Source organism: Micropterus salmoides, unplaced genomic scaffold (genome assembly GCF_014851395.1).
Source record: "Micropterus salmoides isolate LMB-PRFRI ecotype aquatic unplaced genomic scaffold, ASM1485139v1 Ms_hic_scaffold_22, whole genome shotgun sequence".
Taxonomy (NCBI): Eukaryota; Metazoa; Chordata; class Actinopteri; order Centrarchiformes; family Centrarchidae; genus Micropterus; species Micropterus salmoides.
The window spans coordinates 14,328,193-14,344,648 of NW_024041373.1; the positions used below are offsets into that span (position 1 = coordinate 14,328,193).

Here is a 16,456-nt window from a genome sequence, read left to right on the forward strand (position 1 = left end):
TCTGAAATGAAAGGCGGAAGTTGATTGTTAATTATAACAATTAATAAAGGTTTCTCCAAAGTCGAAGTGCGTTTTATCCTTTTTTTTTTTTAAAGTCTGTTATTGTGTTATTTATATAACTTAAAAATTAAGACACTAACTGATATTGTTTGTATTTCCTCTTACAAAATCCCAATTTTGAGCCAAAGGTCTCACCTCTATAAGGTTATTTAGCTTCATTAGCTTTGTGGAAACAGCCTGACACAGACTAAATAAAATCAGCTATCTAGTTTACATCTATAGCCTATTGGATTATGTTGTATCTTGGTTTGGGAACAAGTTAATCCTGTTCAATTTAAGCTTGGCACAAACACAAAAGTTAAATCTATATAGCCTATCCATTTATAGGTTTATGTGCATTTATAGTATGTGCAAATGAAGGTAAAAACAGAAACACCTCACAATATAAATAGCTTCAGCTGCCTGATGAGGAAGGTTACCTTTGTCTTCCACAGAATTGTTAGATAGAAGTCCTGAAGTGTGTGAAGAGTGTGTGGTGGAGTACTTTATCATTTCTCACGAAGCATCCAAATACTTGAGATTTAATGTAAAAATAAAAGCTAACTTAATAAAAATTTACTCTGTAGCCGATTTAATGTGCTCAACTTGATCCTGGCCTTCATGACAACAACAGTGTGTGTGTGTGTGTATGTGTGTGTTTGTGTAGGGTTGTTACGATCTTGAAATAAGAGCATATAATGAAGGTATGGACATATTTGCACCATACAGATTGTACTTAGCATCCTAATGTTTGGCCATTATAGATCTATGCCAAGCATTCACCACAGCATGTCACTCTAACGGCTGCTCATGCAAGCGCAACCACATTTAACAGTTGGTAACAGAAATCGTAAAAATCTAACTATTTGATGCACCAACATACCCAACAGGAGAGGAAATTGTCAAAATGAATGAATAGTATGAAGTGTAAATATATTTATTAGGAAACAACACTTCAATAGTTGTATCCTAATTATTAGAATTTATGATGCCCTCTAATATAAACCGTATTAATATAAAATTATTATGATCAATTAATCTTATCCTCCCAACATACTGTACAGCTACTGACCAAACTTGACATGTTGGACACTGACATCTTCTGGAAGATTGAGTATTGACAGGTCTGTGTGTGTGCATGGTTCAGACAGAGCGGGAGGCTGTGATGAGCAGTGGCAGGGTAAAATCTGTTATCATCCCTTAAGCTTCTCTGCCTTTATCAGACAATCTCTTCCTCTCACATTCCCCCCTCTAACTGGCAAGATCTCCAACCATTTTCCAACTGTTTTAAAGGCATTAAATGAAAAATCTAATCAAATAAAAATTCCCTGTGCATCTCCACTGCTGTAGCTGCTTGTTTCTGATGTACTATATTCATATGAATCTGCAGATCAAATCTGGTATGCATCTAAATTAATCCTCCCCTACTAGCGGCATATCTCCGGGTCTGTCTGCTTAAGCAACACTGTGACATAACACTGGAGCCGCTGTTAGCTTGCTCAGTCTTTTAAAGGGAGCCTGGGGTAAAACAATTTGAATATCATTACTAATAATTATTCAGGCACATGAACTTACCTTAAAATCACCAGAGTGAATATTTATACTTTTATAAGATGTGCAAAAAATCTGTGTATGTCTAATAACAGTGAATGTGCATATTTAATAACTGAATACTCAATGTGTCCAACTGTTTAAGATAAGCAATTTATAAAGATTGATTAACTTAACAGGTACAAAATACAGATAAATAACACATTATCATGGTACTACAGCTTGCCTTGAAAGTTCATTTCAAATGATAATATTGGACAGGGGTGAGCATGTGATGGGAGGAACCATTATGTCCTAAACCTTTGCGGGGGGTTCTTTGTTTTAGTTTTTCTTTGTAAATATCAGCTTGGGTTTTATTTTAAAGGTAATTCAGTCCAAAAAAGTCAGTCAGTCAGTAGACATGGCTTATAAAATTATCAAACCCATCACTAGTTCAATTGAGAGTCAAGTAAGACCAGTCTGTAAAACCAGGTGGAGAACAAACCATCCATGACACAGTGCCTTATCACTGGTGAAAAATGTAGACCGTCAAACTGTGAGCAATGCCACAGCATATGAGGTATTGAAGGTTGATATGACTCCATTTCTTCAGCTGTATTATGCCACCATGCAAGGATCCTTTAAGCCAAACGGATCAGTGACCAGAGCAGGTTGGACCCAGCAAAGTCTGCTGAAATTAGGCTACAAGTATGCCAAAGTAGTAGTACCCATCATACAGGTATTAAGTCCTTTTTAACTGGGAATACGTCCCACGTCAAACCATCACCAGGTGGGGCGTGCCCAGAGGGAAGGAGAACACGTGTCACCCAGTGACTAGAGACAAAAGACAAAGGTTACAAGAGTAACAAGGCAGCATGTGTCATATTTGATGCACGGGCACCTTAACAGATAATCATTATAAACATCAGAGACACACCTTCTCTTCTCCACGCCAAAGAAGACTTTCCAGTTATTCAGCCTGCCAAAATTGAAAGGGTTCCTGTATACCTGGCAGATCAGTTTAAGAAAAAGAAATGGAATAGTTATAATAGGTCCCTGCTGTTTAAATCAAAACATGTTTTATTTATATTTAAACCATGTGACTTGTGTTAATTGATTTTTGGCTCATCATAAAAAAAATCTCTTTATTTTAACTGATTACAACCTGAATTCATTTAACATTTGAAATATTTTACATGCTTACCCTTCCTCGTTTTGCCATTCGCTTTGTTTCTTTGCTGTTAATGTGTCTCTCTATGCTGGTCTCCCCTCTGGATATGAGAACTGCATGCCAAAGAGTGAGAGCTCCCAGAGCCACGCCCGCTGTGCTAAAAACAAAAAGAAAAAAAATTATATATATTATATATATTATTATATATATATATAATATATAATTTTTTTTCTTTATATATACCCATTTTATTACATTCGCTGCCAAGATAATAAACGACAACCGACATGTCCTCATTCTATACTATATAGTGACAGTATGTCATTTATAATGCACCCTGTTTGGAGTTGGCAGGAAACAAATCAATGTACTTTATTGTTTTGTACTAACAGGAAGTGATAAAACGTATGCAATTCAAATTGCAAACTTGGAATACCTCTGCAAGTTATGGAGGAAACAATATGGTTTTCCAAACATGTAATACTTATGAGATCTACCTGGAGTTATTTCACCACAATCCACAGTTTGTTTTGATTTGCAGCTGTGAGTAGCTCCTCCATTTCTTTTGTGCATCACATTGTGGGACAACAGCATGCTTAAACATCAAGCAGATTTCGTGCTCATACTGATATCTTTGAGTATACTTCTCTTGTCACTATCCCAGTGTCAACACATTACATACACAAAGCCTGCTTTGAATTAGTTTGTAATATGGATTTAACAGTAGGTGTTACAGTCAAATGAAGTGCATTTTTTACCTGGTAAGCACCCACATGTAGATGATGCTCTTATGAATCATCTTATCCTTAAAGGTGTATGGAGGTGCAGGTGTCTGATAGTTGGTCTTTACAAAAATAAAAAGAGCACTTATTACATAACAAACAGATAATTTAAAAAAACACATATGCTTAACAATGTTATTGTGTGTGTACTTCTTAGCCTGTACCTGGCCAGGAGGGAGAAGCCCTATAAGAAGTCCCATCCCTGTTACTGGTACCCCTGGCTTGTCCATGTCCAAATGCTTAAAGCGCTAATGGAACAGCCCGCGACAGAAACAAGGCACTGTCAGTAAGGAACAGTTAAGCCCCGCAGAGAAAGACACCAGACATGGAGAAAACGTGACAGACAAGGGCAAGCAGGCTAGCAACAGCAGCCCCAACAGTGTGGTGTGAGTCAGAGCATCTCACCTCAATAGCACTGTATGCATCTAGGAACAGGTTTCTGCCACTGATGCTGCAGTAGGCACAGCCCAAGGTCATGAAGAGGCAGAAGGAGAAGAAGTAACGGTGGTTAAAGTGGCCCACGCAGTTATTCAACCAGGCTGAGATGCTGACATTAAGGAAAACCAACCTTCTCTTCGTAGTCTCATTATGTGATTTCTGATACTACAAAAAGAATATCGAGATGAAAAAATGTTAGCACAAAGGATACGACAATGATGGTCCATTTTCAGAATGCACCTGCAAAGGAAAAAAGAACATATTCAGTCTGATTGATTTATTAGATATTTGTAGCTCTGTTCTCAAAATCATATTTTCACAAACATGGTTCCATCTTTGACAAAGACTATTTCTATCTTTGTAAGATTGCCCTCATCATCAGTACTGGAGAAACAATTTTACAGATTTTTCAACTAAATCAACTAGTTAATTAGTTAAAGAAGTCCTAAGATTATAGGTCGACTAAGGTATTTAGTCAAGCCCCTTTGCTAACCTTCATTGCCTTTGTTAAGATTTTGGAAGTTTGAAATGTAACTTAACAGCACCACAGGCTTTCCAACCCACCCTTAGCTTTAGCTTTGTTAGTAAAACAAAAAACAAACATACATTCTTCCCAATTAAAGATAAAGACAGTGAAATACATAATACTCCAAAGACAAACCTCTCATCAATAAAGGAAACACATAAGAGAAAAACAACATTGACCCACCTGTTACAGATACCACAGTGGTGTGTTCTTGCTGGTTTGGGCATGATGCATTTTTTGCAGACTGCCACAAATGGACTGTCATTTTTTTCCTGATTGAAAGACAACATTTTTGTTGCATTACTAAATATGAAATTCATCCAAGGCCAGATTAGTAAAGCTATTTGTGACTGTGCAGAAAAGTTTATTTCTTACTGTAGGAGGGTACCCAGGGGAAGTCTTCGTGGCCTTGTAGTAATTGAAAACAATCATGACGAGGTTCCAATGTCCATAACAAACATGCCAGGCAATCCATGCAGGGGAGTATGTGGTGAGGATCAGAGGCAGTAGGATCAAGTAGGCGATCGCCAGGATGGAACTGGTCAGTATCACCACCAGACAAACAAACACCTTTCAGGAAAAGACAGGAGACACCAATAGAGAACTTTCTTTAGGGAAAAACTTAGAAACTCCCATTTACTAATTAAAGCACACAAACAAACACACACTCACCGTGCCAAACCAACGGGTGACATAATCCACAGTCCAAAACACTGGTTCAAAAACTGAGTCGAAAACCACATCCGAGTCTGTGAGGGAGTTAAAGTACAGTGACTGCAGCACCAGACTCAAGTAAGCCCATATTTCTCTAATCCACAAAGGCAGCTTGTTCTTTCCTCTCCTGGAACACGACTGTAACCGCACACAGCGCAGTAGGTGGAGCACTGAGCTGGGACACCACCGCATTCTGCATCTGTAATATGCACACACCTTTGAGAAAAAAAATAAAGATACAGTTACAAGTTGAAAATCAGCCTTTTCTATTTCAATTGCAACACTAATTCTGTTAGTAGTATCTATTGTCACTTGCTAGATCTCTTACTTTACTGATGCTTGTATGTTGTTCCTCAAATGTCAGTCACTTTGGATAAAAGGGTCTGTCAAATGAGTAAATGTAAATGTGATTGCATGTATAATATATCCATCCACAACAAAAAGGACATAGAAAGTAGTTTCAACTAACAATCCAGTCTAGGGATGCAAATATTGTCACTATGGCAAAGAAATATTTTCTCGATTAAATCAGTTAATTGATTAGTCTATAAAATGTAGGAAAATACTGAAAAATGCCCATTGCAATATTCCAAAACCCACAATCGGTTTTAATTCAAAAGCCTAACCCGAAGATATAAAATTTACTATCACTTAAGACACATAAAAGCAGCACATTGTTAAATGGGAAGCTGTAAGGAGACAATCTTTGGCATTTTAGCATGAAAAATTACAAACAGTTAAATTAATCGATTATCAGAATCGTTTCAGCTCTAATCCAGTGTATTATATCACACTTACCAAACGCTGAATTTGGGAGCCTGTCAACTTGGATCTTCTAGCAGATAAGCAGTTTATATAACTCACCACATTAGTCTGTGGCAGTCTGACACTTTAACTTCATCAGGTACGGACTGCTACAAATTTAAAGGCGTAGGTGAACAAGCCAGAGCATCCGCTGATGAATCCAATGGAAACTCACTGTGATTGTGTGAACGGACGCTGGCTGCTTGTGACCAAAAGCCAAGAAATACAAAACAGTCTTGCTTTTCTGCATTCCAGACAGGGTGGAGTCTGGGTGGAGGTTTTGCTGTTAGTGTTACCTGAGGTGAGAGGGGCAGTGGTCTGGAGTGGAGCTGACTTTTTTTTTTCTCAGCAGCAACATTCAGCTTTACTCCCGCGGACAGGCTATTCAAAGACCACTGCACGGCAAATAGCTAAGCGGTCGCACCAAGGAAGCCTTAACAGTTCATTTGTCCATCACACACTTTGCTGTGTGAACAGTGTCACAGAATCCTAACGCTCCCAAACCCTTTTGTGTGGCTGTCACACAGTGTTGTCTATTCAAAAACCCGACGCTGTTTGCTGCGTTCTGATATTTACTAACGTTTCAGATGTATTTGAGGGAATACTCACTGTTCTATGAAGGCAAGACAAGTGCCGAAAACACCCCTCCCGTCGACATTTTCAAGAGGAGGCAAAAACGGGATTATGACCACATTTTAGCGGAGAAGAGCAGGCTCAGGGACCATCTGTGACAGTTACTCTGAATCCGATCTGGAGTTAGTGCGCATGCGCCATTGGCGGCGAAAGGCATCATGGTAGTGTGAGTTAGGAATTAATGACAACATTTATGACACGGTTGGTTTCTACCATTGAAATGTACGTTTATGTGCCTACATTTCCTATGCTACATGCCCTTAAACTTAATCTCATTTAAGCGGATTTGTAACGGCTGCTTAATTTCTGTGGTTATCGGAATTCTGGGACTTGCAGTTCTTACACGCAGCGGCTTAGCTAAGCTACACTTGCACGCTAGTTTGCTCGCCATGTGGAGCAGCCTGCAGTAAACTTTCCAACCTCAAACTAGCTGTGTGCGGTTTTGTCAGTCGTCATGTCGTTTTGTTTTAACTTCGATGTTCCAGCACTAACAACAAACCTGGACGACGCGGGTGGAAATGGCCTGCAAAAGGGAAAGAAAGACAATGCTGCAAAACCTGTGAGTAACATTACAAATAAGTTTTTTTCTCTTTTTAAATACAGTCTATGTTTTTTCGGGTTTTTCTAAATTAACCTAAAGCTGTCAGGTTGTGATGTCAGATTGTAGTTTCCTCTCAAGTGACTTGGGCCAGTCGACCCGCGGGCGCGATTGTAGGTACAATATGCAGTGGCTTGTGTAATTTTGAGGGCTTGTCAGGGCAAGAACAGTACACGCTGTAAGTAAGGCACTAACATTATAGGCTTAGCCAACTTTGTTTGTAATAACATCTTTATTACTGCACAATATGGCATTCAAATCTGTAGCAATGCAAATAGAGCAAGTAGGACCAGGACAGCATCAAAGCAAAGACAGTAAAACAATAAAACTGTAAACAAATAATCGTTGAAGTTATTCATTTTTCATTCTTAAAATAATCTTAACTCAAAGTCCACTTACTTTCACACTTCTTGGTCTTTATTAGCCTACTTATTTATGTAAACATAAATAACGTTAAGCTTAAAAAGCTCAAGCTTAATGACCCAGTTTATTAAACAGATTCCCTAATCATTTTAATAAAAATGGAGCTGAGATCACAAAACCCATCTGGTCAACTCTTAAAAAGAGAAACTAATACATGACTTGATAATATTTCTGGACTGGCTGGAGTGAAGGTGAGAACACCTTTAAATGTGCAGTGTGTAGGATTTAGTAGCATCTAGCGGTGAGGTTGCAAACTGCATTTAATTTAATTGCAATTATATAAAGAAGGGGGAGTGTCTCCAGCAGTCTTTGGTATCCACCATGGATGTATAAGAAAATAACTTACAATGCTTCTCAGTCCCAAAGATGGCGCCTATTAAGTCCACTGCGAATTTCTCAGCTGACGTATTCGCCGTATGTGGCCATATCCCATTTGCTAATGAAGGCAGTATGTTTTATGACCTATACTGCCAGCCACCAGGGGGCGATCGATGTTTTGGTTTCACTTTGGGGAGCTCTCATGTGTCCATCTTTATATACAGTCTATGGGTACATCCAAGCCTCTTATTTGCATCCACATTTCCCTCACTTGCTTCTTTTCCTTATAAGACCATGAGAGGAGAGAAGAAAAAATCAAATCCAGTCCATTTTATTTATAAAACACAAATGTTTACAAAGTGCTGGACAAGAAATAAAACGCATAGAACAAATAAAACAACATAAGACCACTCAGTTTTCATACTGGGTTAAAAGCCAGGGACTACAAGTGAGTTTTAAGACAGGATTTAAAAGCTTTCTGATGATGGCTGCAGGAGTTTACAGCTGGATCAGCTGTCAGTCTCCTAACAGCTGTAGAGACTGTACACACATTTGTATTGTGCTAATACTAATATAGGCACACCTTTATCACTGCCAGAGCACCATGTTTTCTCTCTGTAGCTGGTACCTGTTGAAGAAACACCTACACATGAATAACAGCCTTCATTCTGTATTAATACTGTGTCCTCAGAGTCACAGGATAATTATTTAAAATCACCAATCATTTATTTATTTGTTATCTGCATTTGTATTTATGGATATTCTGATTGTGAATTCATTATTGAATAACCTAGAATGTGATCATGGTGTCTTTTGAACATTGGAAATTATTTATTAGGTTTAATGTTTCAGGGGAAAATTTATAAATTAATGTATAAATTTATGTAACTCATCAGTCCAACCTGATGCTCAGGAATTATCAGCCTCACAAATGGAAATGACGATAAATGAGATATAAATAGTTTCTTGCTGACAGCAGACTCTCCAACTCTTTCTCTCACTTTAATTGTATCCGTAATAAAAGTTATTGGGTATTTTTTCTAATAAATCAAGAAAGTTTGTGGTCCTTTTTTTGTTCAGACCAGAATTAAAACAGATTTTTAACTATATGGTGAAACGGAAAACAAATTAAAAAAAAAAAAATTGGGAGTGATACACTTGAGTTTAATCTATTATTTGTCTTTACCCCTGTCTGAAACTCCAGTGACGTGATGTATCAGATCTGTTCATTCAGCTGCAGTGTCTAATCAAAAACTAATATCCATAAAGGGGCATGTCGGCCAGTAAAAGCAACACGTCCTCATACCTAAAAGACTAAATAGGTTGATTGTCATGTGTCCCATGACATATATGACTGTTTTCCAAAACGACATGTACGAGCGTTGGCAAGTACCAGCCCAGTGATGTAAGTCATGTATTAACACATGGTAAATGTTGTGAAATGGTGCTAGTTTAATTAGGTTTAGGCAACCAAACTATTAGGTTTAAAAGATTGTGGTTTGGGTTTAAAATATTATTAATATTAATTAATAATATTATATGTAATATAATATTTTTAGATATGGATTTTTGATTTCCATAAGCTGAAAGCTGTAACCCTCAAGATTAAAACAAAAAAGGCCAGAAATATTTCACTTTAAGTGTAATGAATCTAGAATATATGAAAGTTTCACTTTTTGAATTAAATTACAGGAAAAAATCAACTTTTCCACAGTTTTCTGAGATGCACCTGTGTATATACACACGGATCATTCAACCTGTTAAATATCTAATTTTACAGGCTGGAGTGTAGAATCAAATGATGGAATAATATTGATTTTAAAATGTATCCAGCTATAAAGATAGACTTGTTTTGTGTTACAGTAAATACGAAGAAAGTAAAACAAAAATGCTGTTGCCCCTTGAATGGAGCACAGGAGAAGAGTGCAAAGGGACATCCCCCTCACTAATACACACACACACTCTACAATAACATGCATATAGCATATTATTTAATTGAGTCATTTCCACTGTATGAATGATTCCATTACAACAACGAAAAGTGGTCTGTTAGTGGGCATCCAAAGCGTGGGCTGACCATCTCCTTGCCCAAGAACCTTGACGTCATAGGGTGATCATAGGGCATATCAATAAGGAATCATACAAATTCATACTGATACTAACCTGTAGTTGTTACATATAGCTTTTTTTTTAGTATGAGTTGTTATTATGTCAGACACCACAAAGGTCTGAGGCATGCCAAAAAAAAACTTGCCATGCATTTTTATCTAAATTGTTGTGCTATGGTGGGTGTGTCTACATGCACAGTTTGACTAACCGATCTACACATGACAGTGTTTCAGTCACACACTGAATCACATGGCTGATTTGTAACAGTCCCATGTCTAAGCTCACAGCTAGGTAACCAGCCTTTAGTAAAGCAACTTTTTTAATAAGAGCATTTAGAAACTAAAGATACCGTATAAACAACTTTCATTTCATCACCAGGAGTCTCAATAGCCTTTTTTAATTTAAACTTGAAGTTGTGAACCCTATAAAACATGAATAGTATTTATTTTCTTAACCCAAACACTAACACAACACAGCATACTTATGGCATCCACAATTCATAGGAAATTCCTATGAAGACCCAAAAGCACTATGGTCGTTTAAATCTGAAAATTTCCATACTGTGAGTAGCTACAAAGCCTAAATGTATTGCGGATTTATACATGGACTGCTGAATGTGCCTCAAGCCATTAAATTGTCAACTTGAAACACATGTTGTCTATATGTATGTCATATATTTCCACAGAGCCGTCAGATGCATACGTAGCTGAAGGAGTAAATCTGTTCCCTAACCATACATACTGCTTTGTATTTTTCAGATGGAGGAGAATACCAATCTAGCAGAGCCGGTGAAAGAAGCCAAAGAGCACCTTCTACCATCTGACCCACAGCTCCTTCTCATGGATGCTGTCACTGAAACAGTTACCATAGGAACTCTTCCTCCTCTTCATTTCCTCAACGAGACAGTTTTTGAAAAGACGGCGTCTGAGAGAGAAGACGGGGAGAAAATTCTTTCTCGCACTGCGGAGCAGAGGTCTGATCTCATCTCTGGCGTTTACGAGGGAGGGCTGAAGGTGTGGGAGTGCACGTACGACCTTCTGGAGCTGATTGAGAAAGACGGAGAGACCTTTGGGGGGAAGGCAGTTTTGGATTTGGGCTGTGGTGCGGGCCTGTTGGGGATATTGGCCTTGAGGAGAGGAGCCAGGCAGGTCCACTTTCAAGATTATAACAGTACAGTTATTGAACAGCTCACGGTGCCAAATGTAATACTTAACTGCCAGGAGGAGGATGAAGGAGAGAGTGAAGATGATGAAGAAGGGAAGAGCAAGGGAAAAATACAGGCGGAAGATGGCATCCCACCACCTAAGAAGAGAGCTGTAGACCAATCCAAGCACCTATTACAAGCCAAGTGTCGTTTTTTCTCTGGTGACTGGAGCACATTTATTGCGTTGGTTACAAAGGAGCTCCCACAACCCAAATATGACATTATATTCACCTCGGAGACCATCTACAACACTGCATACTACCCTTCATTACATGAGACCCTCCACAAACTGCTGGCCCCAGGTGGTCTAGTCTATCTCGCCACCAAATCCCACTACTTTGGTGTAGGTGGTGGACTGCACCTGTTTGAGACGTTTGTGGAGCAGAGGGGTATTTTCTCTTTGGATCACCTGTGGGATGGGGAAGAAGGACTTCAGAGACACGTAGTGGTCCTACGTTTTAAAATGGCAAAGTGACACAAATGAATAAGTAAAGCAGTCCTGGATTAAATATTCAGCTTTATTCATGTAATAACTGTCAGACTTCTGTGCTGTTTTAAAAAAAAGATTGGTGATTACGACACAGTTTAATACAAATAAAAATATCAGGATTTCCTCTCAGTATTCCCTATGAAAATGTATGTCAGAGCATTAATGCTAAAACAAGGAAACGCTGTAATAAAATATGCTGTCTCATCTCCCATTTGCTCTTTGGTTACCTCCACCTTCTTTCACTTCCTATATGGACATTTGAATATGTCTGCCAGTAAGAGAAGTACAGTTGAAAGGGGCTGTTACAGGTCTTTAGATGCATGGGGAGGAAAGAAAGGAAATGGGCTCAGTGACCTTTGCAAGTGATTTCCCCAGTGTTCAAACAGCAGCATGAAAGCCAGGCTTGTTTCTGAAGTCCGGCGCAAAATGTCAATTGCAACTTATCCCACCAGCCCAAGTATGTAGTTTGAAAGTGGATTCTAGAGTCACTGCACATCAATAGTGGGACTCTATGGGGTCTCTGTACCTCTTATTCTAGTAATGGCTCCTGTTGATTGTGTGGGATTTTACCTTTGGTTAAAGTCACTACATTATCTGGGTGTGCTAAGCAAAAAGTCATGACACATAACAACTTATATACATCCAGGAAGTATGTGTAAATGCGCATCCGAGTACAATAAGGGAACTTTGCTGTAATCTTTCCAACACCATGTGGAATCCCCTTTTTGTCTAGATCGAGGAAATCCACTGAATTAATCTAACAGGGCTTTTTTTCTGAGGAAGTATGCATGAAGTCCAAATTAGTTTACTGTATAAAAGATGACTAAAGAGGATGAGGAAATCGGAGGGTATTTTACAGGATCACTGAACAATGAAACTGTTTGAATATTAATGTCTGTGGGCACGTTTAAAAACTGTGGCCTGGCCCTCCTGACCCAGTCCTGTCAAACTCATCTGATTGAACCCAATCAGTTTCACATCCCTGTCATGTGTGACTATCACCAGGGAGCAAACAGAGTTATTTTAGGAAGGCTGTGTTATTGAATACACCCCTATCAGACTTCCCCTGAACAAATGACTCCAGCTACGCAAATATTCACAAGAATCGATCTCATCATTAACGTGCCCATGACGCAAGTACTATTCGCTGCCCTCCTGATGTATAATATTTAACAAAGATAAAAACACTATTCTAGGAAACATGGTGTCACCCGCTCAAACATGAATGTGCATGTCAACACCCACAGTGTGTGGACACAATTTCCAGTCACTTATTGTGTAAATATTCTGTAGCATTAAATACAATTTCACTCTTACCCTCATACAAAACACCAAACACGGTTTCTGTTTGCATATGCCCAGCTAGCAAACTTCCAGTGTGTCAGCTTCGTCATCGTCTCTCATCTCGACAGCTGTTCACGGCCTGTAGGGGAATTCCTAGTTCCTCGAGTAGACACAGCCTTTCCCCTGCTTACTTTATGGGAACAGGGGGCAGGGCCAGTCAGATGGTTTTCCTCAGAAACTGTTATGTGTTGATTCACTGTGAGGGGGCGTGCTGATCACTCCCACTGTTTCCTTCTTACTGGGAAGTGACTGTCAGGCTTACCGAACAGAGGGAGTGTATGAGAAACAGATAGAGATGAGGGAGGGAGACTGCTGGGTGATGTGAAAGGTGGTGGTATTTAAGGTTCTTAGCTCTGAATGTCAGACAGTGTGCCGTATCCTTCCGTGGGACTTGGACGACATGGAAGAGTGAGCAGAACGTGCAGGTGAACTGGTGAGGGATGGCTCACTGTATGTTCATTCAGCTTGGAAAGACTTGCTGCTGATTCAACACTAAAACATCTTTTTGTTGAAATGGGACTGCTGAAGTGTGTTTAAAGCCTGACTGCACAGTCCTTGGAGGCCTTCATGAGGAGATTTATTTCTGATATATCCGAGATCTGGAAAGGTTAAAGTGAATATCTGGGGTAAGTTTATAAGAAGAAAACTATCTCAAGCTAACAAAACACAAACGTTCTGTGAGAAATAGAAAAATAAAAAATACACTACACATTTATCTCAAATTGTCAGATATGACTATACAGAACTACAAGCTCCAAACTTTCAACATGTTTTAAGTTGTGAAATGTTTTACAAAGAAATGCCAACTTCCACATTTTCTGAGCACCGGCAAATGCTTTTAACGCTGTCATACTATGTTAACCAATTTGATCATTGTATGAGAGCTGTTTAAATTAGTGCAGGCCTTAAGACTGGGTTGATGTCCTATTAGGGGATTTCTTGTCTAGTGAAAGGCTGTAGAACCGGTTGTTTCCCAGTCCAACTGCCAGAAAGATAGGAGTTTCCTGAACGTGTTCAGGTGTGGCCTTCCTCAGAAAGTTCATTGTACTGTCTTGCATGTATCCTAAAAGAATATAGACTCACACTGAATAAACTATAGGGACTGAGATAACATTGAGGAATTATCTCACTGTAGTGTCACTGTCAGTATTGACTCCAGGGCCTTGAATGAATGTTTTTTCAATGAAGGAAGGGAACCTGTAATTCAACGCAGGTTGGTTAATAACAAACTTACTTTGGAGGGTTCAAAGATACATCAACCAACTGTATGTGAGTAATCACGTAGTCCCATAGTTCTATTCCTGGGAGTGTTCGGCCGTAAATGATGAGTCATTTCATGCCTTGACCAGAGCACCATCACCATGAACTGATTCAGTGCTCGCATCCGCCCAATGGACAGACTTTCACTTCAGTGGCTCTGAAGCATTTACAGTAATACTTAAGTTGAGAAGAGGGTTGGATTCCTCAGAGGACCCTGAAACTCTCCATAGACTCTGTCTAACCACAGCATTGGATCCAATCAATCATAAGTGCATTTTGGAGGTTTGTTTTCCACTTTGGTTTTATTTCACTTACGTAAAAATGCCTCTCAAACTGTTCCAATTCATGATAAAGTAAATGTTTAAAATTACATATTGCAATATTGTATCATACAAATGCCAGCTATGATTGATTCCTGTTTAAGATCCACTTCAGCTGCCAATGTAATAACCTCTTGCTCAATCTTCCAATGAAGAGGGCTGACGTTATCATGTCATCATCACCCTGCTTTTCTTGAGAAATAGGCATGGTCAAGAGAGTTAACCACAATGTGCTGCGTTGTACCTCATATATTTTAAACCCACTTTATTGTTCAATTCAGATGTTTTTATGTTGTTTTATTGGTTACAGATGGCTTTAGCTTCAGCAAACTGAGAAGAAAAGAGCATTAACAATGAAGCACGAGTTGTGTCATATGATTAATGATAAAGCAGTTCAAACATCAAGTAGCTCCCAAGGACTATATTTTGATAAGTGCTCTACTATGAGAACTGAATTCCATAGATGGTGGCATCTGCAGGTGTCATCTATGGGCTCAGTTCTTTTGGTATGGTACTAGTTTGTCATCTGTACAGCACCAAAGGGTGGAAATCATGACTTACATTATGCGTTAATACTTGTGTGGTTGACATGTAGTCCATCGTGTCTTAGGTTTACTACACATTACTTGTGTTTGCATGTTTGTGGACATTGTTACCTTATTTCAAATGATGAATAAGGAGTTCATTTCAAATATTACTGTGAATGAAATAAACATGTTTCTAAATGACTGATCAGAGTTTATCAGTGTTGTTGAGCATAATGTATATTGTTAATAAAGTTAATCAAAGCAAATTATTTTCCTCTGTAATTTCTAAATACCCTCATAGCAATTTGTTTGTTTTCAAGATTCTGCAACATTAAAGTAATACATTTCACATGAAAGAGTGAGAGCATTCAAAAAATATAAGGGCTATCAAACTACATACTTTTTTCAGATCTTATCTCAGTTCTAGTTCCATAAAATCTGCAGCCATGGTAATGGCAGTAAGTCAGTGACATCCTCCATTACAATATTATACAATCTAACAACATTTCCAGCTTCAGCTATTAAGGTTTAAAATACAAAACTGCGTGTGGTTACATGGACTTTCATAAGAGGAGGACTGAATCATAGATAGTTGTAGTCCCGTACAAGCAGTACTGGTTTAAAGCAGTTATTTTTTAGGTACCTGAAGTGTCTGAAAGTTTTTCTGGAATTTGCCATGCATGCGCACAGTGCCCTCCTGATAACCTCTATTAGCTCTATGACAGATACACCAATCTTCCCCCCAAGAACACTCCCATTTTATGTCATCATTGCTGAAACCTGCTGGCGGATAATAGTGTTACTCCCTACTCTTGCTTCAAGAGATGACAATGTCATGGTTATTTTTCATCAGGGAAGTAAACATTGTTTTATCTGAAATCATTTTCATTCAACAAATTTGCTCTCCTTCCTTGTTATCACTCATCTGGTGTTTAAGAGGCCTCTGCCAGGAGGCCCAAAGAAAACAGCAGGCTATCCAGGCAGCAGAAAAACAAGTAGGATAAATCTAAATTCTGATCATGTTTAATGATCATCCCCTGTACATAGGTGCTCTCATGTCAGCATTCCAGATAAGATATTCAGTGTTTCTATGCTGTCACGATGACTTTGTTGCAATAACATCCTCAAAGTGAAGATGTATTTTGACTGAACTTTGACTCTACAAGAAATGTCACTTCATGAAGAGGATTTAACTGAAGGGCTCTTTGACATTAACTGTACTTTCT

The 16,456-nt window shown here is 38.7% G+C and overlaps 2 protein-coding genes across 5 annotated transcripts; one reads left to right on the forward strand and one right to left on the reverse strand.

Moving 5' to 3' along the window:
* Window positions 1–1,724: 1,724 nt before the first annotated feature.
* Window positions 1,725–6,752, reverse strand: zdhhc16a (zinc finger DHHC-type palmitoyltransferase 16a). 4 transcript variants are annotated; one of them, XM_038738068.1, is made up of 12 exons: window positions 6,614–6,752; window positions 5,529–5,583; window positions 5,159–5,416; window positions 4,862–5,056; window positions 4,670–4,758; window positions 4,172–4,200; window positions 3,928–4,061; window positions 3,687–3,770; window positions 3,499–3,584; window positions 2,774–2,897; window positions 2,507–2,577; window positions 1,725–2,403 (listed from the first exon to the last, which is right to left on the reverse strand). In XM_038738068.1, the coding sequence occupies exons 3-12, from the start codon at window positions 5,390–5,392 to the stop codon at window positions 2,301–2,303; spliced, it is 1,149 nt and encodes a 382-aa protein (XP_038593996.1). In that variant the 5' UTR covers window positions 5,393–5,416; window positions 5,529–5,583; window positions 6,614–6,752; the 3' UTR covers window positions 1,725–2,300. The 4 variants fall into 4 exon arrangements, with proteins under 4 accessions (XP_038593996.1, XP_038593997.1, XP_038593999.1 ...); XM_038738069.1 differs by having other exon boundaries at window positions 5,999–6,726; XM_038738071.1 differs by lacking the exon at window positions 3,687–3,770.
* A 5-nt stretch (window positions 6,753–6,757) lies between these two features.
* mettl18 (methyltransferase like 18) lies at window positions 6,758–11,990 on the forward strand. Its single transcript, XM_038738072.1, has 2 exons — window positions 6,758–7,196; window positions 10,844–11,990. The coding sequence occupies exons 1-2, from the start codon at window positions 7,092–7,094 to the stop codon at window positions 11,762–11,764; spliced, it is 1,026 nt and encodes a 341-aa protein (XP_038594000.1). The 5' UTR covers window positions 6,758–7,091; the 3' UTR covers window positions 11,765–11,990.
* The last annotated feature ends 4,466 nt before the right edge of the window (window positions 11,991–16,456 follow it).